The 25309-nt window shown below is 35.7% G+C and overlaps 1 protein-coding gene across 1 annotated transcript in view; it reads left to right on the forward strand.

The window, feature by feature from the left end:
* LOC109108364 (formin-binding protein 1-like) overlaps positions 1–25309 on the forward strand; it is a 67378-nt gene that overhangs the window by 3275 nt on the left and 38794 nt on the right. Inside the window, exon 2 of the mRNA XM_042778637.1 lies at positions 24098–24213. Coding sequence (XP_042634571.1) covers positions 24098–24213 — 116 coding nt within the window. The remainder of the gene's footprint in view (positions 1–24097; positions 24214–25309) is intronic.

A 25309-nucleotide genomic window follows, 5' to 3' on the forward strand; every position in this document is an offset into this window, starting at 1 on the left:
CTCTAATGAAAGCTCGACAGTGTGACTCCTGTAGATAACATGTTTTACAGTCAAATGCATGACGGCATGTTGTTATTTCTGTTTTCCAGTTGGATTTTGTGCACAAAAGAAAACCCTTATAGAGTTATTTATAATTGTTATTAAATCTATCTCTAGCTCTCCAGGACAATTCCAGAGAGAAGAAGCCGTATTTGATTTGTAAATGAATCATTCTTTTTGAATTGAATCTTTTCAATTAATCAGTTGATTCACTACTGAATGATTCGCTCATAAATCATTCCTCTAATGCTCTGTTGAGATCTACGGAAATAAATGTTTACTTATTCTGTAAAAATAGTCTCGGTACTCAGTCACCAGAATTTCTCATAGGACTTGATCTTTTCCTGTGTGTGTGTGTGTGAGGGTGCGTGTGCAATGTGCATATCGCATTTGCATGACAGATTTTGAAGCTCCATTATCAGTGATGTGTTTGTAGCACTTAAAATCATTTTGGTGTTTCCTTCACTGTTGCCTAGCGACCCTTGAGGTTGCTAAATAAATATTTGTGTGCAGTGCGAGCGGTGCTCCTAATATATGCAAAGGTGAGAAAATGTGCATCGCTGTTTCGAATCAAGGAAAGTATCTTGAACTGACAGATGTCTGAGATTAGCGTGCAAATCTATAATCACTCACAAAACACAACATGGTATTACTGTATATACACTATACTTCAAAAGTGTGGGGTCAGCAAGATTTTTGTTTTTGAATTAATGCATTTTATTCAGAAATGCATTAAATTGATCAAAGGTGACCGTAAAGACATTTATAATGTTACAGTTTTTATTTCAAATAAATGCTCAGCATATTAGAATGATTTCTGAAGGGTCATGTGACACTGAAAACTGGAGTAATGATACTGAAAATTCAGCTTTACATCACAGGAATAAATTACATTTTAAAATATATTCAAACAGAAAACAGTTACTTTAAATTGTAATAATATTTCAAAATTTTTACTGTATTTTTGATAAAAAAAAAATGCACCTTTGGTGAGCATCTTTCATGTAAATACAATGTATTTGAATGTGGTAAGCATTCAGTAGCATGATATATATTAACGTACCATTGTACTGCCAGAGTTTTTGTGAGATCTGCTGTTGAGAGTTTGTTTTATTTGCAGTGATTGAGCTCGTCTGCTGGCAGCATTATATACTGATTTGCTCAAGTTGATAACGCAGTGTGGTCTTTTTGAATAACAGCTTTGTGAGCTGAGAAACTCTGATAAAGCAGTCAGTTCCTCTGTTTGACTGTGAACCCACATTCTATTCTCAATCTGCCTCTGATTGGTTTATCATAATGTCAGTCACTTTCGTCCTTGTGCTTGGCTTCAAAAATTAAAATAGACTTTGGTTGTGTGCTGTGTGTGTTTTTTTTTTGTTTTTTTTTGTTTTTTTGTGTATTTTTTTTTTTTTATTTACCAAGTTTTTACATTATTTTAGTACATCAAGGTAAACAAAAATAAATATATTAAATATATTTAAATATATTATACAATAAATGTAATATTATATATTTATTTAAGATTGAAATATTGTCTTGGCAACTACCCTGAAAAAAAAAAAAAAAAAAAAAAAAAAAAAAAAAAAAATATATATATATATATATATATATATATATTTCTTCTTTTTTATATATATATATATATATATATTTTTATATATATATATATATATATAATATATATATATATATATATATATATATATATATAAACACACACACACACAGTGGTGTGAAAATTTTTGACCCCCCTTCCTGATTTCTTATTTTTTTGCATGTTTGTCACACTTCTTCACACAGGGCCATGTAGTTTTGGATTTTGTTTTCCCTTAATAATAAAAACCTTAATTTAAAAACCGCATGTTCTGTTCACTTGTGTTATCTTTGACAAATATTTAAATTTTTTTAATGATCTGAAACATTAAAGTGTGACAAACATGTAAAAAAATAAGAAATCAGGAAGGGGGCCAACAATTTTTCACACCACTGTATATATATATATATATATATATATATATATATATATATATATATATATATATGGATATATATATATATATATATATATACATATATATATATATATATATATATATAATATATATATATATATATATATATATATATATTATATATATATATATATAAAAACTATAATAACCCTGATCTACACTTATCATGCTGCAGAAATAGTAAGTATTATATTAGTTATTCTTTTTAAAAAGTTTCCACAGCACACAAAAAAAACTAGCGATGCACCGATCCGATATATAACTTCTACATCAGGTGTTTTCATTCAAATCAAAGCGTAAATACACAACTTCTCCATGAGGTGCCAAATCTGAGATTGTGCGTATTATTCTGTGTTACTACTTCATCTGTGTCAGCCGTGCTGCTCGGATGAGCTGTTTTCATTCAAATCAAAGCATAAATACATAGAAATAGACATATTCTAAAGCAAATGATTCAAAATGTTCTATACCAGACATAAAAACAAATATTTAAATAAAAAGAAAAAGATACAAACAAACTAATAGCTTTCCTAATATCATAAGCACTTAATAAAACGACTTAAACATCACCACACTCATCCACATACATGGGGGTGGAGTGAGAGAAGGGATACAAATAAACATTCAACTTGGGTCACAAACAAAAACAGAAAAATAAAAGGAAAAGAGTACAAGGTCGGTAGAGCGGTTATCTGTTCTCCTGCTCACCTTTTTCATTCCCTTCCAGACGCACACACTCTATGCACATGCGCAGTTCTCATTCTATCTGGAATTACCGTAAAAGTGATCGTTACAATATGAATATTTAAGTCCTTACATTAAAGTTCACACAAACTCTTTTCTCTGCTGTGGCTGTCAGTCATTCGTTCAGCCTTTAAACACCCTTCAAACCCAGTTACTGTCACATTACAACAGTCAACTCGGTAAAGCTCTCTCCAAGATCATTCTGTGTTCCCATTATTATACTTGATTTGAAAATAAATGTTTATGATTTTGGAAATAGGACTTTATCTTTTTGCCGGAGTTTAATGCTGTTTTGTTACTTGCTACCGGGTGTCTGTGAGAAAAAAACACGGGTGTAGAAAAGACTATAAATTGTTTTTAACGCGCACAGTAACTGAAATATAAAACTGTTAAAAGAAAGGCTCAATAACTGTTGCACAGATATAATAATACACTACGCATCAATTTCTCTCGCCTTTGTGCTTTGCACTTTTTAATGCAATGCGCTGCGTGCTGTGACTCCGTGCTGCTTCAAGTGTATCATTCTGCACACCGGATGCGCATATTGTAAGCGCTTCGTGCCGCACTGTATTTGTTTTGTCCAATTGAATCTATCATATGTTGTTGCCTTATTAAAAATATGCTATACATTTAAAAGAAATGTTTTTTAATTTTATAGTATATACTTATATATATAAAATACATTTTGTGAATGTTTTTCATTAATTGATTTTATAATACAAATAGCAATGTGTAACATTTTACCATATTTAGTACAACACTTTTATTTGTTCCCCACAAAATATTGTTTTTTCACTAAATGTTTGGATTTCTAAAATTGTTGTGCAATGATTTTTCTAGAGTAACTTGCTGCTGAGTTATCCACTAACCTAGTTTACGATATTTTTGTCATAGATTATAAATATGCATATATATATGTATTCATATTTATTGTTTATTTTTATTTATAATGAAGTAGTTTGTATTTAGTAGATTGTGAAAGAATGATGACCAGTTCCACACACAGAGATATATAAAGTCTACATTTATTTAAATGCAAAAAAAAAAAAACTTCACTGGTATCGGATTGGGATCGGTATCGGTATCGGCCAATACTGTATCAGTATCGGAGGTGAAAAAGGTGGATCGGAGCATCCCTATAAAAAACCAAAGTGTGACATGCATGCACGTGTCTATTTGACCCTTTTCTAGAGAAAAACTTCTCATTTCTCAGTTCCATGTTTGTCCTTGTTATGGACTCAATGACTTCCTCTTTCAGGACCTGACATTCCATCCTGTCCTTCTCATATCCAGTCACATAGTGGTCTGTTAACCGTGGAAACCATGGCATGGCATGGCATCACTCAAACCATGCTCCGCTTATAGCAATGGCAACCGTGCTGTTTTGGCAGCAGCGCCAATAAAAACAGTGCTAGTACCGATTTTAGTCATACTTAACTGACACAAAATATGGTATTTACAACAATTACTGTGCAATGTGACAAATATGGTAATACTATGGTACTTTTAACTTTTTTTAATATTCAGAATTATTCTTAGTGGTTTAATTTTAATTTTGTGGTCAAATGCATGGCAGAGATTGTGTTTTTTGTGTCATTGTGGGAGAGGAAGTGAGAGGCAGAAACAGGAAGCAGTTACAAGTGCCCAATTCAGTTTATTAGGCACAGAAAGAACTAGAAGACAAGCGGTTTATGGGCGTTCGGTCTTAATCTGATGTAGATTTACAGGCAAACTGTCTAAATGTGAGAGAAAGTGGTGGCCGACCATAAAACTTACCATCGCTAGCCTCTGCCAGTTAAAACTGTGGTGAGTCACTGTTATTGAGAAAAAAAAGTAAAAATAAATAAAGAAAATGACAAAGATGCTTAAAGCTTCTAACATTCCCATCTAAATTCATTTGAATTTTACAGTAACAAGCTTTGGTTATTTTGGCGGCAACAATGGTTGCCATGGTAAGTCTTTTTAAGTTTCTCTCACACTCCCAGCTGCAGTGTGTGTGGGGTTCATAGGGTTGCCAGATGTTGGTTATTTGATGAGCGAGTTGCCAGATGTGATTGTGGCGTGCGATGTGAGCTGGAGGTGGATGGAGCTTTATTGATTTGGCTCTGTGATTTCTACACAGTGAAAAAACATTAAATTTCCCTGAACAATAGATTACCTCACCCTACATGACTTTCTTCCTACTGTCTGCCGTATCCCTTTTCCTTTTTTTTCTCTTTTCATTTCTGTCATTCTAAATCATTAGTACTTAGTTCTTTAGACAAATCTCTGAGGAAGTAAACAACCTCTGTATAAAAGTGAGTGTGTAGTATTTGCCTTGTATTTTACCGTGTAAGTTTGAGGTGGGTAAGATTTTAAAATGTTTTTGAAAGTCTCTCTTCTATTAATTAAAAAAAAAAAAAAACAAAAAAAAGTAATATAAATTAAAATTTAATCTATTAATGTTTGAATATATTAATAAAATATAAAATATAACTTATAATCAAAGCTGAATTTTCAGCATCAATAATCAATACCCCAATGAAACAGTGAAACATGCACCCATTCAGCATCATCAACACATATTTCATTCAGTAGGATGTAAACGGCGCCCTCTCTGGTCTGACTGATTTGGTGATTTTACAGTCACATCTCCCATTCAGCATTAATAAGGATTTATTGCTGCTCTGTTTTTAAATCTGATTACTAGCTATCTATACCCTGAGCACAAGAGGAGTTTACCTTCCTTCTTCTGTATAAGTGCTTGTGATAATCTGAGTGTGTGTGTGTTTGGTCTAAATTTAGTAATTCACTCTCACTTCTTCAGGTCTGCGAGTTGAATCCTTGGATTACCATCCAACCTTTGATCTCGAAGCATTCCTGCTGAAACTTCAGCCTACGGCTGTGGCTATCAAATGCAGTGTGTGTTTCAGGATGGAGAGGAACTAAACCTGAGAAGGCTTCTCTTCTCACATAATGCTCTGAACATAAGCAACCTATATATGAAGACAGATAGAGACAGGAAGTAGTGTGTGTGTGTGGACTGTATGTGAATGATCAATAACATTTGTCAGTTTGTCATGGCAGAGTGCAATTTCAGCCACAGTCTGTGTGTGTGACTTAATGTCAACATGACATCAGAATTGACACTGTTCACTTCATCAGTGCATGTATGTGGTCATATTGTTTGTGATTTGTTGCATGTTATTTCAAAGAAACAACATTTATATTAAGACTATTATATGTTTGAAATCTAATTAATTAGCTATATATTTGTGACCCTGCACCACAAAACCAGTCCTAAGTCGCTGGGGTATATTTGTAGCAATAGTCAAAAATACATTATATGGGTCAAAATGATAGATTTTTCTTTAATGCCAAAAATCATTAGGATATTAAGTAAAGATCATGTTCCATGAAAATACACACACACACACACACACACACACACACACACACACACACACACACACACACACAACACACACACACACACACACACACACCACATATATATATATATATATTATGTGTGTGTGTGTGATATGTGTATATTATACATATATATATATGTAAAATTTAATATAAAATTACTATTTAATTACTTTTTTATATATTATTTTACATTTCTCTTTTTTAATTTAGTTTAGAATTCCCTCGAATTTTTTTTCATTTTTAAAAAAAAAAAAAATTCTAGTTTCAATATATGTAATTTTTAGTTTGGTTTTAGTATTTTAGTTAAAACACTGAAAATGTTTATTTATAGTTTGAAAATGTTTATTTAACGTTCAATTTCTCACAGCACTAACTTGTGACATTTTCTAATATAATGAAAAGTAAAGATTTTAAATTTTATATACTACTTATATAAATCTCAGGTTTTATATACTAATTATATAAATCTAAAAATAAACTAAAAAGAATTTTTTTATTTCAATCAGGGTTCCCATGGGTCCTTGAAATCCTTGAAAGTTTGTGAATCTGAAAAAAAAATTTCAAGGTCCTGGAAAGTTTTTGAAAATAAACATACATTGACACAGGTCCTTTAAAAGTGCTTGAATTTTTTTGTGCAAGAAGTTTTCTGTATTAGAGCGCTGCAAGGGGTTGTTTTCTTAATCCGCTCCCACTGAATTTCTGACCATTATTGCCCGCTCCTGTGATTTGTGTCCAGTCTAGCCCGCTCCCACAAACATTCTAATATTGAATAATTTTCGTGCATCAGGGAGCATCTATCAATACGCAGACTATTTAAATCTCTTTTGAATGAGCGCTCACTGTTCACTTTCACTTCCGTTTTACGCGATCATGCATGCTCTGTGTAAAGTAAGATCAGATATTTGTCAATAAGCTCAGGATCTGTTGAGCAGCAAATCCTCCAGCAGCCATCTCCTTCAGCCATCTCTCTCTGCTCAACCCGTGATCAGTCAAATCTGACTCCTGAAGCTCGTGTTGAATGCAGGGTTGCCAAGTCTGCATTTTTTTTTTCCTGTGGTTACTTTTAAACTGTTAATGGGTTGATTTTTCCCCTTTGGGTTAAAGGTTTCAAATGTTGCTTAAATTACATTTGACTGAAATGCTTGTATTGAAACATTTTGCATTCTGCCTATGATAAAACTGTGCTAGATGTTAAATTTTGTGAAGGAGGGCCACTGGTGGGAAGCTTTTAAGCTGTGTTTGTGGTCAATATGCATAACAGTAACTGTAAAATATGTATTTTAGGTATGGAAATGACATTTTTGATATTTGGGATATGGTCATTGCACTACTTTGGGCACTACTTTAACCACCAACCAACCACACCCCAGCCCCCCGTCCCGCCTGCACGCACTGTCCTCTTTTTGGAAAACTAAAATATGGTCACCCTACATGACGTTCATGCTCACACAAAACTACTACGATGATACCTCAACTTTTCACAGACACACCATGAAATTAATGTTGAATTGCTTTGCTTGTTAAGATAATGTAAACCCATGAGGTAAGAAATACTGGTCGCGATATATCGCCAATGCCGATATATTGGCCGATATTTGGCATTTTTCAAATATCGGCATTGGCCGATAAGTTTTTCTGTTTGGCTGATGCCTTCGTGGCGGGACTTTTATTTTGACGGTGCTGAGAACGCAGCGCCTTAACACACAGTGCTTACATTCTCCCTCTTGTTCGCTGTCGTTGTTAACAGTTCTGTCTAATACGGATAGACATCTGTCTTATAATCAGATAGAATGGTTAAACAAAGGATTTAAATGTATACAAAAAAAAGTATTATAACGATTGCTTTTATATTGTTAGTAATAGAAAGGCAAACATTATAATACTTTCTTGTTTGCCGTCAGCATTCAGCAAATATGCTTTTACATCATTTAAACAAATCTTTGAATGACTAATGAACATCTAATTTCAAAAACCTTGCAAACTTAGTCGAATCCAGCTGTGAGATCTTATACACGATCGCGTGTTCTCTGTGTGACGGTCGGTCCATGAGAATAGAACACCTACACTAGCATATATTACATTCACTGACATGCGTGATCGACAAACATTAAACTCGTGATTTCAAATTATGCTGCTTCATGCTTTTGCCCAATGTCATATTCATGTCATTTTCACTGTGTGCTGTATGTAAAATGAGTGTTACCCTGGCTTTATTTGAAAAAAAAAAAATGTCCCAATGCACACAAACTTCCCAGAATACTGAGTGCCCTGTTGGTTACAGTGTTTACTTCCTTTTTATTTATATTTTTATTAAATATTTGTTTATTTGTGAAAAATACTTTGTCACTTAAAGTATAAGCATTTTTTATTTTACACGTACATTTTTATTATTATTAAATGTAGCTAAAATAAATTGTTTGCAACCACTTACCTTTAAAAATTGAGTATAATTTTTTTTCAGTGACATTAAATAAAATTATATCGGCCACCCTGCTTTCCAAGATATCGGCATCGGCATCGGCTGTTAAAAAACCAATATCGGTTGACTACTAGTAAGAAAAGCTTCATATATCTTAAAACTTCTGGTTACATGAGCCTAAGCTCTTTTCAATAAAATCCATGCAAAAGTTAATATCAGATCATTTTAGAATACAGTATAGGATGTACCGAATATTCTTCAGTTTTATGAAAAAAGAAATACAACAAATAGAATATCAGATCTCTGTCATGGGCAAAAAAAAGAAGCTTTTTTGCATAGTTGTGTTTGAGACATGAAAACTGTAACAATGTATCTTACAAGATAACACGATGTAACCTCGCTCTCACTTGAAATGTGTCCCCACATCAAGTCCTTGAATTTGAGGGTATTGGACCTGGAAAGTCCTTGAAAGGTCCTTGAATTTGAAGTTAATCAAGGTGTGGGAACCCTGTTCAATTTATTTTAGTTTGAGAGTTTTTGTTCGTTTAGTTCTTTTTTCCTTAGTTGTTTTATTTTTATTTCAGATAATTAAATTTTTTTTTTATTTAGTTTTAGTTCTTGCTAACAATAATAACACTGGTTTGTCGTCAGAATCATCCATCACTAACTTTCTCAGCCACTGAAACGAGTTTCCTTTTCTGCTGACATCATCGAGCCCCCTTATGTTTTAGCCCCTCCCCCTTAACTGCATTTTCATACAGAGATCCATCCAATCAATACTCAAAGGAATTCTCATTGAATATCCAGTTTGACTTGGAATTCTGTCACATTATGGAAGTAAAATGAGTTTCAAACCTTGAATTTAAGTTTTTCTACTTTTAATAGTTCAGAACACATATAGGAAGTTTTAAAGTGCCTGTGTATTTGGCACATGGAGCTGCGTGTGTGTGTGTGTGGGTGAGTGTGTATCAGATTTCTGCTACCATACATACCTCACATAACCGGTAAACTTTCCCTGTCACTATTAAACACACTCGCACACAGAAAGACATTCAAGAATGCTGTGTTTTCCCTGAGCGTGATACTGTTAAAGAAACACACATAAATGTACAGCTGTCTGTCTGTTTGTATTTTCTGAAAGCTGGGCAACCTTCAATAAAAATGTATTTTCAGAGGCAAGCCAGAAGATGACATGACAGATACCAGCTAGCTGCATGCCGACAGACCGAATCCATAAAGTCTGGCCACTTCTAGTCTTGCCAAGCCAGACTTTTCACTGTCAAAGTCAAGTCTGGGCCAATTTGAAGCTTTTTCTGGCCAAGAGCTGTCTGCTTAGACAGGAAGAGACTGTCTGTATATTAAGCGACCAACCAATAAAGTTTGTTTTTGTTTTATGCACAGTACAAGTCAAAAGTTTGGAATAGTTAAGATTTTTGAATGTTTTTGAAACTAGTTTTTCATGCTCTCCAAGGCAAGTAAAAACAGTAATATACTGAAATATTATTACAATTTAAAATCACTATTTTCTATTTAAATGTATTTTAAAATGTAATTTATTCCTGTGATGCAAAACTGAATTTTCAGCATCATTACTCCAGTCTTCAGTGTCATACGATCTTCATAAATCATTCTTATATGCTGATTTACTGCTCAAGAAACATGATTATTATTATCAATGTTGAAAACAGTTGTGGTAAATATGATGCTGAAAATTAAATTTTGCATCATGGGAATAAATTACATTTTAAAATGTATATAAAAAATAGAGAACACTTTTTAAAAATGTAATAATATTTCACAATATTACTGTTTTTACGGTATGTTTGATGAAATAAATGGTGAGCAGAAGAGACGTCAAAATTTTTATTATTCTAAGCTTTTGACCGGTAGTGTGTAGGGATGGGCGATATCTTATCGTTTGCGATATACCGGTAAAAATTCTCCCCACGATAAGAATTAGTCTTCCCGCGATAATAATGATAAAATCTAGTTGTTGACATATTTCTGTGTGCGACTGTGTGGAGTGATGTGAAGGAAGTCGAACATGAAATTGAGCAGCTCCTTCTACAATCTGGAACAGGTTTGGATAACACTGTACAGTGCAACAAAAATCGGTCTGAGCCTTGAATAAATGTACTACAGTAGCACGTGTGCAATACAGTTTTACATGTGTATGAGTCGGTTACAAACCTGTTAGTCCAACAAAGATATTATTTTTTGACGTGCTTTTTCTCCATATTAACTTCATAACATAGACGAGTGTTTGAAATAACTTATTTTTGAGATCAGATGTGCTTTCGTATCAGAATAAGGCAGAAATCATACTATTTTATAGCATTATATACAGTGATAAAGGCTATGTCGATTACCATTGCATTATAAATACACTTTACAAATACCCAAGATTGCTTGAAGAACACAGACCATGTGTTTTGTGCAATCGCGTGTTTATTGTCTTCAGGTTTCCTCAGTAAAGATTTCTCTATGTGCGTTTTATTCAGCTACAGCGATCACTGGATACCTCTGTCCATATTAGTGATTTCCTGGAGCACTACTTCTTTATATGCATATGTGGAGTTTCTGCGCAAGGGCGCCCTCCGGCTTCTAGTATGAATTAAACAGTCGTGTGTACTGCTCACAACACCCTATTTTGGGTATAAAAATAGGAAAGATAATACTTTTCTCTAAAAAAAAAAAAAAAAACAGGATTCCCTAAATTATCGTCATTGATATCGTTATCGCAATAAATATCAGAAATTATCATGATACATTTTAAAGCCCATATCGCCCATCCCTAGTAGTGTGTAATATCACGCCATGACCCACAACATCTTCATAGTTTCATTTCTGAGTTTCATTACCTGTGAAAATCTCAGTTTTAAGATCCTCAGAGGTGAAGTCAGAACTCGTCTTATGTAACGTAATAAAAAGTATCATTAGGCAGAAATGCAAAATGGATAAAAGCTGGAAATTCAACAATGAGTCAAGTGTGTTTGAGTTGCACAAATCAGTCTGGATTGGGTTTTTCGAGAGTGTGTAAGAGTAGAAGTGCATTGTTGATGCAATTTCACAATGTGTGTGTGTTTCCTTGAGCCTAATTCTAGCTGGCAATCAGCTTAATAACAAAAACGGCATCAAGCAAAGTTAATCTCCCAGTGCATGATGGGTAATCGGCAACATTCCACAGTGGCTTACAGCTGAAACTCATTTCTTTCCCTTCATCTCAACTTTTTAGACATTTTGTTTATCTGTCCGTATAATTGTACCTATTTTTTAGTTTCTCATAATATTTTCTCAGGCTGCACTGTTTTTGTGTTACGTTCATGAAAATGCAAAAAGAGCTTTATGATTTCTTGAACAGACGGCGGTCGGTGGGTTCGCTCCACTGGTTCCTGGAGGAACCGGACCCTCTGACCTCTTTGCCTCTAACCCAGCTACTGGAGATGAAGATGCTCAGTAGTGTGAGTAGTCGTAGCCACTGCGTCCCTCAACAAATAGACTGGACATACAATTACTATAGTATACAATTTATTAAATGACTCTTTGGAATAGTTGATTCTGATTGGTCAAATGTGGCATTCTGTATTAAAATATTTTATATGTTGGCTTCAAAACTATATTATTAATCGTTGTCCTAGGATACTGATTTCTTAGTGTTATGTCTATCGTATCACTCTGTGCCATTCTGAAATCAAATATTTAATTTTTATTATTTATTTGGTAAGTAGCTGTGCAGTAAAGTCCAGTCGGCTTTATGTTGGGAGTCCTGGGATTGAATTCATGAAACAGTTTTAAGAATTAAAAAATATTTTGTTCCTTTAAATAAAATTGATTCATATTGAATTATTATGAGGATACAATAAAACTTGTAAGAGTGTTCATAAAAGTCTTTTATAATTTTAATGAAATTGTCCCCTTGCATTTTTTTAACCTGTGTGCTGGAATCCTAAAACCATTTAAAGTCACAAGAGTTTGTAACTCTATGATATTAGCTAATGGAAAGGTTTCACTGGTTTGTGTAGGTTTTTCTAGTGGAGTGAATGAATTGTGATCTTCGTGAATTTCATCACTGTTCTTGGAGGTTAGTTAACAGGATGGTTTGTCTTATGTCAGCTTGGACTCTTGAGTTTCCAGCACACATCAGCAAGGCTAGAAAGTGAGTTTGTGTGGCTGAGATCACACAGGATGAACATGAGAGTGTGTGTGTGTGTGTGTCATCCTTCCAGTCAAAGTGACTCAAATTCCAGCTCTCACTTTTGGGTGTGTCTTTGAATGTGACAGACAGATGGGACTCCACCCAAAAACCATTTCAGTTACTGTTTTTGAGAACTGAAGCTGTTGCATCAGGAAATGCGTAAAAATGCAAATCACTTTCATGCTGTTCTCTCTCTATCTCTCTGAATACAGTTAGAGAAACCCTAGCAAACAAAAAGGACAGCAGAGAAACACTCTAGCAACCGTATAGTAACATACTAAAATCACTGTCCTATAGTAACTGCATAACACACTATCAAGCACTCAGATCACCCCATTAGCGCACTATCCACTATTCATATTACCCTAGCAACCTCATAGCAACATTCAGGATACCCATTGTAACTGCTCAGAACTATATGGCAACAAGTAGTAGCTTTAGTAGTCTAAAAGCCCCCTGTTGTTCATTGTGCTGTGCATTTGTGTGCATTTATGAACATCTGAGACCTTCTCTCAACAGTGGAAAGGGATTTTTATGTTAGCATTTGAGATTTATGATGCTAGCAGTGTTTATGGAGCGGTTGTGGTGATGTTCTCTTGGGCGTTTTAAATCGATGGGCTATTTCAGAGCAGTGTACTTGTTATGATGCCCTGCTTTGTGTAGAGAAAACGTTTAAGTTCATGTTGGACGTTTCATGTCACAAAGACAAATGTTGGTGATAGGACCATCCAAGTGTGTGTGACCCTTCTGTGTATCATGACTAAGAGGTTACAGTAGCTCTGTTCTGCCTTTTTTTCCAGCACAAAGACCCTATGTGAAAGACCAATGGACTGGCATTCGCACAAACACACACACAAACACACAAATTGCTCAACATCTCACACAAATATTTCTCTCTGAATGCAATCCGCCTACAAGTGCCAGCCACAATGAACAGAGGCTATTGAATGAAGAGAGAGACCCTTCTATTTTCTACAATGAGCATAACTTCAAAACATCTCATGACGATTCAAAACCCCTACCAAGCACACTCATAATGCACAATAGCTGTTTACATGCACTAATTTTCAATTCCGATTCCAGTTTCAGATTCTAAAAGTTCTGCTTATATGAATCCTAACTTTGAAATCCAATTCACATATTTGTTTACATGTGCAGTTCACCCCAGCAACTGCATCGCAACCATAGACTGTATAAAAACATGGACTTAGTGTCCGTGATGTCACCCGTAGATTTCCGAAGTGCGTTTTTGAAGCCTAAAGTAGTCAGAGGCGGGCGTCGCCATCTTGGCAGCGCGTCACTCCTAGATAATCGAAAGTGGGCAAAAGGTGGGTGCTAGATGCTGAAGCCACGCCTACCTAGCTCGACGACAGTGTCAGCAGCGGCAATCCACCTGTCACTCAAGTGGCCACGCCCTTAATTATGCAGAACTTTAAGGCTTAATATAATTTAAACGGATGAGTTATAAAAAATTCACCCCCTCACAGTTGTCATGAAGGGTAAAATTTACTATATAGACCAAAATCATTCTGTAAACATGTTTTTTTCCGCTGTAAAGTTGGGCATTTTAACATGGGGAGTCTATGGGATTGACTCTAGCGGCCAGTTGACGATTTACAGTTTTAGTCACTTCCTTGTTGGCTTCCGAGAGAGAGCGAGAAACTCAAAATCAACACCAAAACAACACCAACAACTTAATAACAACACAAACTACATAACACAAGAAACTAGTGAACAAACGCACTGTCAACCATTTCACCCCAGCAACTGCATAGCAACATGCTATACACCACGAAGCAATGCATTCACAATGAACAGTTGGTAAGACAGTAGTGAACATACATAATAAGTTCATGAAGTAAATTGTATGTAAACATATGGATCACTGCACTGATTTTTCTGTTGATTGGTTTCCTAGTGACCAGCCCTTCCAATACAATTGAAATTTAATTTGGATCAAGCTCAATAGGAAGGATCGAGGTGTTTACATTCAGCTTTTCATTCTGATTGAGGCGTCAAACAGATTATTCGGTTGCATGTGAACATGTGTGTGCTGAAACTGTCAACCCTAATTGGACTAACTTCTCAGCAGGACATGTTTTTCGCGGAATCATTCATGTCTGTTGAGTAAACGGCACTAATAAGATCATCACACTGACCCTGTGTGTTCAGTAGCACATCCGTCACCACAGTGCTCTACATCTGCACCTTCTCAAAGCCACTTCCTGTGTCAGCTGTTTTTAGGTCAGAAGGATTTTGCCATGTATTTTTTGAACGTTCCTCATGGGCAGGAAACTAAAATAGAACAAATTAATAATCTAATTTACCATGTGATAATATAAAATTCTGACTAAAAGTGCAGGAGAGATAGAGATGTTATAAGGTGACTGTAACGTCTGTGACTTTTTGGTTTGTAGCATGCAAAAACGAGAACCATGCATGTTAACCATGTTGGTATGGTTAGAGTAATGTTGTGAACCAGCCTTTGCTTTGATAATGTGTATGAAGCCGTTCACTTTTTGTTCCCTCCAAGCAGTTTTTACAGTTATTTGTTTACTTGTGTTACTCAGACTTTGTATATGAGTGTTTTTTTGGCGGGAATTTATTGTCAATGGTGTTTCATGGTGTTTCGGTTTCATGGTGTCAACTAATGAACAGAAACAGAACCCTTGATGTGTGAGTGAGTTTGGAGTTTTGGGAACTTTCCTTTTGTTGATAATTAAATAAAAAGCTTTTAGACTTTTTTTGGTTGATTGACAGTTGAGGGTACACAAGTAAGGTTTGCATCCTAGAGTTTAGTCTCATCAGTGATATATTTAGCATACACACACACACACACACACACACACTCTCTCTCTTTCCTGTAGAAAACAAATTCAGGAAATGAGTGGAGTTCTTCATTAGTGTAGCGGTTAATTGGCCCGTCCCAAAGTACCAAAGCAGAAGCCTGATGAAGCTGGTCTCTCTGGCTAAATTAAGGCCAGATTTCACAAGGAGTTTGAGAGTTTGTTGAGTTCATAGCAGGAGGGTAAATTAAAAACACATTTACTGATTTCAGAAATGTTGAGAGAAAATCTCTTACGAAAATGTACAGTTTAGGTTAAGTTGCAATTGATTACTGTGTTTTTTTTTCTGGATGGTTGCTATGCAGTTGCTAGGGCATTCTGAAGGGTTGCTATACAGTTGCTAGATTTTAGGAGCTTCATATCATTAGCAATCACTCAGAACACCCTAGCAACCATAAAGCGAACTGAGCAACTGTATAGCAAAATTCATTACTGTTTTTTTTTTTCTGGATGGTAGCTATGTATTTGCTAGAGTGTTCTGGGTAAAACATTCGTCACCGAAATGCCGGGAACAAACAAACAAACAGCATCGCCTGTTCTTATACGAACCCTGAAAGAGAAATACTCCATTATACGTCCACCCTGTTTTTTTAAACTTTGGCTATGTTTAGCATCCAACTCTTTAACAGTGTAAATAATTCAGAATGCATGAAATAGCATTAGACTTCCCCTTTAAGTGTAATACTTGTGCAGTAGTGATGGTTGTCAGCTCTCCTGTGTTTACAGACAGGATCTCAGTGTCTGACTTGTGCTCTGCTCTTCAGAGTCTTTGGATTTAATGAGTTCATGAGAAATAAGTGAACTCTAGGATTTCTGGGTGTCCCATCAGAGCACACAGTGCCTATTTATAGAGAGAGAGAGAGAGAGGAGGCGTGTGTGCATGTGTTTCTGGATGATGGAATATGTGTCATACAGCTATTCTCATGCTCGTGTTTTTGTGCAGTTGTGTGTGTTTTATTTCAGATTGAATTACAGCATTCTTCCATGCTCACAAGAATGATTACAATGAAAAATTGTTGTTTCTTCCATATATAGACTAGAGTATGACCTGGTTTTTGATTCAGAATCTATGATGACATCATCACATTGATCATAGTAGTGCATTTCTGTGTTTAAAGGAATAGTGCACCTTAGGGGCAGTTTTTATGTGTTTTGGCCGTACACGTACATGATAACAGCGTTTCAGGGGCCTAAAAAGGTAAACTTTTGAAAATCTTTTTTAGAGTGCAAGTTTTTGGAAACAATGTTGTTATCATCTCCGTGTAAACTACAAAAGTGCAAATTTGTAAAAATGGTGATGTCATGCACACACATATTATGTTAGTCTATAGGAATGTGACTGCGAAATCGCCAGCTACTGGCCTGGCATTAATAATACAGCATTTTTAGTTGTTTTTGCCACCACCCAGAACTGTATAGCAACCATCCAGAACCACACCCACCACCCAGAAACTGTGATTAAAGGGTGATACAACTGCATAGCCACCACCCAGAAACTGTGATTAAAGGGTGTGAAACTGTGATTAAAGGGTGTTCAGGGTGGTGGCTATGTAGTCTATAGCCACCACCCAGAAACTGTGATTACAGGGTGTTAAGGGTGGTGGCTATGTAGTTGCTACTAGGAACTACCACTGCATGGCCACCACAAAGAACACCCTAGCAACTACATAACATCCACCCAGAAAGGGTTATTACTGTATTTTTTTTTGTGCGGTTGCTATGCAGTTGCTAAGCTGTTCTAGGTGATTGCTTGGACATTGATATGTGTTTAGTAGAGAGTTCTGGGTGTTTTTTAGTTGCTAGGGCATTCTGGGTGGTTTCTACACAGTTGCGTGTGTCTTCTGGGCACTTACTGGGTTGTGGCTATGCAGTTGCTACTAGGAACTGAAAGGCAACCTCCAAGAACACCCTACCAACGGCATAGAAAGGGTGATAACACTTTTTTCTTGGTAGATGCTATGCAGTTTGCTTCTTGTGATCACTTAGTAGTCCATATGACTGCAATATATTCCAAGTCATGAGCGAGTAAATAATAACTGAACTTTTAGGAATGTGCACGCATGAAAGTGTGCTTGTGTTTCTTCGTATTATGGATAAAAGTCACCAGGGTGGTTTTAAATATCAGACGTCTTTTAAATTCCTTTCTTTCTCTCTCTCACTCTGAGTCATTCTCTCCATTTTTCCCTCCAGTTGCTCAGTCACCACCTGGCAGAGCTTTGAATTTTACATGCATGCAGCTCAGACACCTACAGCCGAGTTTGTATGTGTGCTCAGCCTCTCCTCAATCCCTCGTTTCCATCCAGTAAACGAGTTCACAGCGGATGCAGCTGCAATCTGTTCACTGTCTGTTCAGGGTCGGCTGGTGACCCTTCGTGACCCTCATTAATCCAGGCCGACTCGCCGTGCACGGTGGGATGTTATTGCAGACGTCGCAACTCTGGAGTACAGCGGATATAATGACTCCATCACCTCTATTCCCTAGCAGAGAATGTTACAATGTATTATACATTGTAAAAATGTTATGAACAAATGTTTCATATCATGTTAATAGTATTTGATAAACGTTCTCACAGTGTTTGGAGGAAGGTCTTGTCTAGTCTTGGTCTTGCATTGTTTGGGCCTAACTAATGAAACCTCTTTGTAAATAGTTTGACGTATTTTTGTCGTTCATGTGTGATCTTAAATTGCTTCTTTTTAAATTGTTGATTGTAATTTGATGCAACAGGTTGTGTAGGAATGGATTTATAAACTATAAGGACAGTTTTACACATTTGCGTTTAAATAAGTCCCATTATTTTGAGGGGCACATTAAGAATGTCCTCGTCAACGTGTAAAGATTTATTGCATAATAATTGCTTTTTTATTTTAGGATGATACAACCAGTGTTGGGTAGTAACTGATTACATGTAATCTGGATTACGTAATCAGATTACAAAAAATAAGTACTTAAAATAAGATTGTATGTCATTTTAAAGTAATCATATTACAGTTACTTTTTTATAGATTACATGTTATTTACACAATTGTAGTTTTCCCGTTCTAAAAAAAATCCTACTGCTTATATGTGACCACAGAACCAGTCTTAAGTCTCTGGGGTATATTTGTAGCAATAGCCAAAAAAACACTGTATGGGTCAAAATTATAGATTTTTCGTTTATGCCAAAAATCATTAGGATATTAAGTAAAGATCATGTTCCATGAAGATATTTTGTAAGTTTCCTACCTTAAATATATAAAAACTTTTTGATTAGTAATATGCATTGCTAAGAACTTCATTTGGACAACTTTAAATGTGATTTTCTCAGTATTTTGATTTTTTGCACATTAAGATTCCAAATTTTTCAAATAGTTGTATCTCTGCCAAATATTGTCCTATCCTAACAAACCATACATCAATGGGAAGCTTATCTATTCAGCTTTCAGATAATGTATAAATCAAAATTTTGAGAAATTGACCCTTGACTGGTTTTGTGGTCCAGTGTCACATATGCATTTGGAAGGTCTTCCAGTTTTATGGAACTGCAAACACCATCCACTAGTCAGGTGACTATAATTGGACAGAAAGTGGAAAGGCCACAGTTATTTGAATTTTCATCACCTCACGAACCACAGTATGGGAAACCTTGAGCTTAATGCACTTTTTGATGTTGATAACAAAGAATGGAAAATATTTTCTTATGAGTTAGATCAAAAGTAATCCAACAGATTATGTTACTAACTAGGATTTTTATATATTTAATATTCAATAACCATTACAAGCTAACATTCCCATAATATTAAATTGTTACAAATGACATCATTATACTATGTTTGTTATGTAACATTAACACAATTACATTGACACATTAAGACTTCCATTAAGAAACTAGGTTTTTTTACATCTGCACAACCAAACCAAACGTTTTAATGCCTAAAAACATTAGAACCTAAATTGTAGGCGCCAAAACGCTTATGTTGTGCATCACCTATTGTTGTTTTGTTCCTCGTTTGTATGCCGTTTTAAATAGAGAGTTCTGCTAAATGCCTGGATGTAAATTTCTCATCAGGTAGTGTATTGCTTGCGAGAGCTGGATCTATCTGGTGCTCTTTGGTTTCGCTAATGTCGGGCTTGAATAAAGAAATACAACTACTGAACTACTGTAAATCTGGCGCCCAGACGCTCGTTGGATCAGCTCCAGATGTGGAGTATGTCTGCTTTATGCTGGTTGGAGGGGTTTAATCTGTGGATGGAGACAGAATCTGGATTATAATCCACTGTTATAACACTGGAATCAGCATTTGATACTGGCGGACGGACTGGTTTTGACCGGAGAATTGTGCTGGATTGAATCGGCAGGAAATCTTGGTCCTGGTTTTGATTTCCAAACCTGGTTTAGGTGCAAGAGATGGGGGCCGCTTCATCATTCAAAGAACCATGGAATAAAATATTGTTGACTCAGAGGGTAAATGAATATGCTTTTGTGTTGCATTACTGCACCAAAGAACGTACTATAAAGAGTTTTAATAATAGTATTAATTTTGTCATTTATAACACTATGCTTTTACTTTTTATGGTCATTTTTCTAGGATGAGCCACTTTTGTTGTACTGTTCCTCATTTTTAAGTCACTTTGGATGCAAGTGTCTGCTAAATATATAACTGCACATGTAAATTGGATGATACCAACCCTAACCTTTACTTTAATGTTAAACCAACTGAGCCAAAAGTACATATTCTTAGATGCATGTGAAATAATTTTATTTAGTCCCTTTATGAAGAAATGTTCCACGTGGGGACGTCCCTACAAGGTGACTTCAAGTTTTGATGTTTTCAATACTTTGTCGCCTTAAGATTTGCAAAATCTATCCATGTGAACAGCGACACAAAGCGTCTTTACTTCTGGTTGCAGTTTCAAACACGGGGACTTTGGCTTTCATAGAGCTAGTCTAGATTCCTCATGCACTTGTTGCGCCTCATAGACATGTTTGCATTGCTGAAAATGTCAGACAGCCAAGCATCCGTTCGTCACATTATACGCCGTCTCACTGATCAAAACCACAAGATTGTATGCGATCATACAGCAGATTTTTAAAATTGTCCTCTTTAAACGTTCAGCTGCTGGGTGTCTGCTGCACTTCTAGTGTTTCTTGTTTCTTGTAGAGACTGTGTTGTGTAAGAGGAGGTGATCTGTGTTTAAATGAGGCCCGCTAATCGTATTAGGTCATTTGAATTACCCAGATGCTGACAGGGGACTTTGGCACTGTGTGTGTTTCTTAGCAGTATTCTTCCATTGGTAGTTTTAATAGCTTCACCAGAAAAGAAAATTCAGTCATTGTTGACTCATCCTTGTGTCATTCCAACTGAAATGCTGTTATTTTTTCCATGGAACACAAAAGTAAGAATTTTAAAAGATTTCCAATGAGGATTGATCATTTACAGGGACTGCAAAATAGAAAAACACAAAAAGTCAATAAAGATAGAATAAAGGTAGTCCATATGATTTGTGTGGGGAGTGTTAAATAATGTTTTGCATTAAATTTGTGTTGCACAAAATTTCATTCTATTCCACATTCTTCAGAAGACATAGCATGCACATTGTTTGGACTTTTTTTCTAATTTTGGTTTGGTTTGTTCAGATTAAAATAATTCATATTGTTTTGGAACAACATGATGGTGAGTAACTAATGACCAAATTTTCATTTTCGTTGAACTGCACCTTTAAATAATAGACTCAAAGATATAATGTGGAGTGCAGAAACCCACATGTACATCCTGTGCAGACAAGGTATGAACGTTCATCCTGTCTGGTGGATTAATGCATGCGGACAGTTTGCACGAACAGGAATTGAAGAGTAGTGTCTTCTTTCATGAGGATAAAGTGAAATGGTCTTGTGCATCTAATGCTTGTACAGACAGAGGGAGCGAATATCTGACTGGATTCTTCAGACTTCGAGATGGTTGAAGAGAAAATGGGGGGATGCTGGAGTCAAACGAAGGTGATCGAAGCGATGCTACAGTACGATACCATTTGCGTGTTGAATTTAGGCTAGATTCTGTTTAATGTGTCAAGTAAAGTGCATGATATGATTTTATTGTGCACTAAAGATTTCAGCAAAGAAATTAAATTTCAGTGGTTGTTTACTCAACCTGACGTCATTCCAAATGCTAGTATTTTTTTGACACAAAAGTAGGATGCAGTTCTTTTTATATAATGATCATTTATAGAAAGCGAAAAAGGAAATAAAGAAATCATTAAAGTAGTCCATACAGTTTGTTTGGGGAGTGTTTAAAAATGTTTTGCATAGAAATGGTAAATAGTTTTTAAATCTCAACATTTCAGAAGACATTACTTCAGAAGACATGGAACATAGTATGCAAATGCAAGTATTGTTATCAGGAGACATTTTAGGATTTCTGAGTTGCTGTATGGTTTTTAGAAATCTAGAAATTTTATGACCGCTTTGGTTTTATCTGGACCATTTATTTTCCACTCAGTCATGTGATTTGAATAGTTTAGACTAGAGGGACATTAGCTAGAACTTCCTGTTGTGTTTCATTATGTGTGGGTTATTTTTGTACAATCCAATTACATATATGCTTCATAAGTTGTTAGTGCAGTTTATAGGATTTCTTGCTGGTCAGCTACCGATATTGGATCAGTTAAATTAACAAGTCTAAGTATTTTCTGTCATATTTTACCCAGCATGCAGCAGGCTTTTATACTGAGACCCTCATGTCTCAAATGTGTGATCAGTGTAAGCTGAGGTGTGACAATGGACTGCATCTGCTAATAGGACTCCTGTCTGTGTTGTGTTTGTGTATTGTAAAGTGGTTTTACTGAAAATGGAAAATTAAAACCCTACACACATACCTCATCAAACCTGTATGCAATCATCAATAGATGACCACATCAGAAGATATTAAAGGGGTCATATGATGCTTTAATGTTCAAAAAACACATTATTTTTCAAATACTGTACATTATTGTAGGTCCTCTATGCCCTGCCTCGCTCAAACGAGTCATTTTCTACAAAGTCCCTCCTTCTGATAAGCGCAGTATGCTCTGATTGGCCAACTGACCCAGTGCATTGTGATTGGCCGAACACCACAAGCACTCGTTGGAAATGTTACGCCCTTTTCCATAATAGCGAGCTTCATCTTTCAAAATAAATGTAAACACAACTGTGTAATAATGTCCTTAAGACAGCTGACTCCACTGTGTGACCTCCTATCTCTCTCTCTCTCTCTCACACACACACACACACACACACGACGCTCAAAACTCCGCATTTGAACAGTCAATAGCAAATACTTAAATAACAAAACATACTTACAGTAGCTGATTCAGAAGCGCCAGATTGTCGTAGCAAAGTCAGAATGACCTCCTCCTGGTTCTCGAAACAGTCGTCCATAAAATGCGTTGCTGTTCTGTTGTAAGTAATCTTAAAGCTTCCTAAATGCATCTACTTTCGGAAGGCCAAATAAAGTGCTTTTGCTTTCGTCTAGTTACACACAGCATCTCCCTGACATGACTGCTTCAACACTAACTGCGGTTACTGAAACCACGCCTTCTTTCTTTGTGTGAACATTTGGACAGCATTATGCAAATATTTCCACATAGTGACGTAGAGATGTGGTGGCGTGTTAGAATGAGCTGTTTTGGGGGGCGTGGCAGAGTCTTAACTTTGATAAAGAATATCTCTTTGGATTAGAGACTTTAGTCTTTGTAACTTTACAGATCTTCTTCATGCACCAAGAGCTTGTAACGCTCCAAAGAGAAAGGAAAAACTGAAATCGCATCATATGACCCCTTTAATAAAACTCTCAGGGCCAGTAACTTGAGCACTGCAAACTTAATGTGGGCACATGTGTTTCTGAATGTGGTTGGATCACAATTGTTAAAATTTTTTTGTATTTACATATCCTTGAAACATAAAAGCACCTGTATTCACTTCCAGATGTTTTTCTGATAGGAAACCTTCAAAAACATCTTGAACTTGATGCAGTAGAGATCCAAGCTTTAATTTGTGAATTATGCAGTTTACAATTAATGTACAATCTACAATGATTTAATCTGGCAAATTTAAAATTGCATATGAAACTGATACATGTAAACTGTTTTTCAACCTCATACTGTATAGTTTGCATTTATTACTTAAGTAACTTCACTATAGCACATTAAGTGAAAATACAGAAATTCATGCATTCGTTAAAATGGTCACTATTTTTAAAGGTACTCACTTACATGTCAGTATCATGGTGGGCTTTTCCTGACCACTTCCTGCTGATCTAGTAGAATGACACGTAGAACCTTTTTGTGTGGGGAACTTTTTTTAAATTTATTTCAACAGCTGATTTAAGATGTTGAAACATCAGTCCGCACTGTTATTGTGCCAGCTTTAACATCTCTCTCTCTCTCTCTCTCTTTCTCTTTCTCTCTCTCTCTCAGGATCAGTTTGATAACCTGGAAAAGCACACACAGTGGGGAATCGACTTTGTGGAAAAGTACACCAAATTTGTGAAGGAAAGGTCTGAGATCGAGCTTAACTATGCAAGACAGATCAGGTGAGTTTTGCATCAACGTCTGTGATTAATACATGTGCACTAAATATTTCGGTTTGCATAAACTTTATACATGAAGACTTTTAAATTATGTATACAGGCTTTTATCATGGAATAGTTATTATTACACTGATTAAACTGCAGAATTAGGAAGAGTATTATGCTAGCATGACTGTTGCGATCATAAGAGGTCAATATGTCTGTGAAAATTATATTTTTATTATGCAGATGTAACCAAAACATATACAAAAAATGCATGGCGTGCATCTAAAAAAACATACATTTTATAACATATATTTATGCTTATAGACTGTAAAAATGAAAAAAACAAAAAATAAAAACAAAACAATGAGTAACATGTTTCTGCTTCAAAATTTCCATGTGTTACTCGACATTGTATTGCAAATATTATTTTATTTAAAATGGACTGGCAATGTATGAATGAAAATGGTTCCAAAATAAATCCTACATCATTTAGTTTTCAGTGTGTATGTATTTATATAGCTTTCTAGTGAATACATGTATATATACCCTGTTGTAAAAGATGGATTAATCCATTTTATGCTGGTTTAATCTGGACTCTCAGTCTTGCCAAGCTGATTAAAACCTCTTTTAAAACCAGCCAAAAGAGAAGTCTGATCAAGCTTGGAGACCTTTTTATGCTGTTTTCAACACAGGTTTGTGGCTTGATAGGTCAGCGGTCATGTCTAATCTCACCTATGCCACAGGATCACCATCAGCTCTTAGGGTTCTTCCACCCAAAAACCCCACTTTAACACCTGTATTGCATCTGTCATGTCTGTGTAAATTAAGACAGCTGCAGCTGCTTGTACTTGATAGTGTAAACACACACACGCACACACACACACTAATTACACATGTGATGTTGCTACAGGATACAGGAAGAAAGGGCTACATTTGTGTTTTCTGTGTGTGTAAGTTTGGGAAGAAAAAGCAGGTTTCCGTGGTAACAAGGTGCCAGCATGGTGTTCCTCGTTGGTGACCTACATTTGCACCGGCCAATAACGCGCCGCAACCCCGCCCCCCATTCCAGTGATAGGATTTAAAACTCACAGACATACACACACACACACACACA

The sequence above is a fragment of the Cyprinus carpio genome, chromosome A21, assembly GCF_018340385.1.
Source record: "Cyprinus carpio isolate SPL01 chromosome A21, ASM1834038v1, whole genome shotgun sequence".
NCBI lineage: Eukaryota > Metazoa > Chordata > Actinopteri > Cypriniformes > Cyprinidae > Cyprinus > Cyprinus carpio.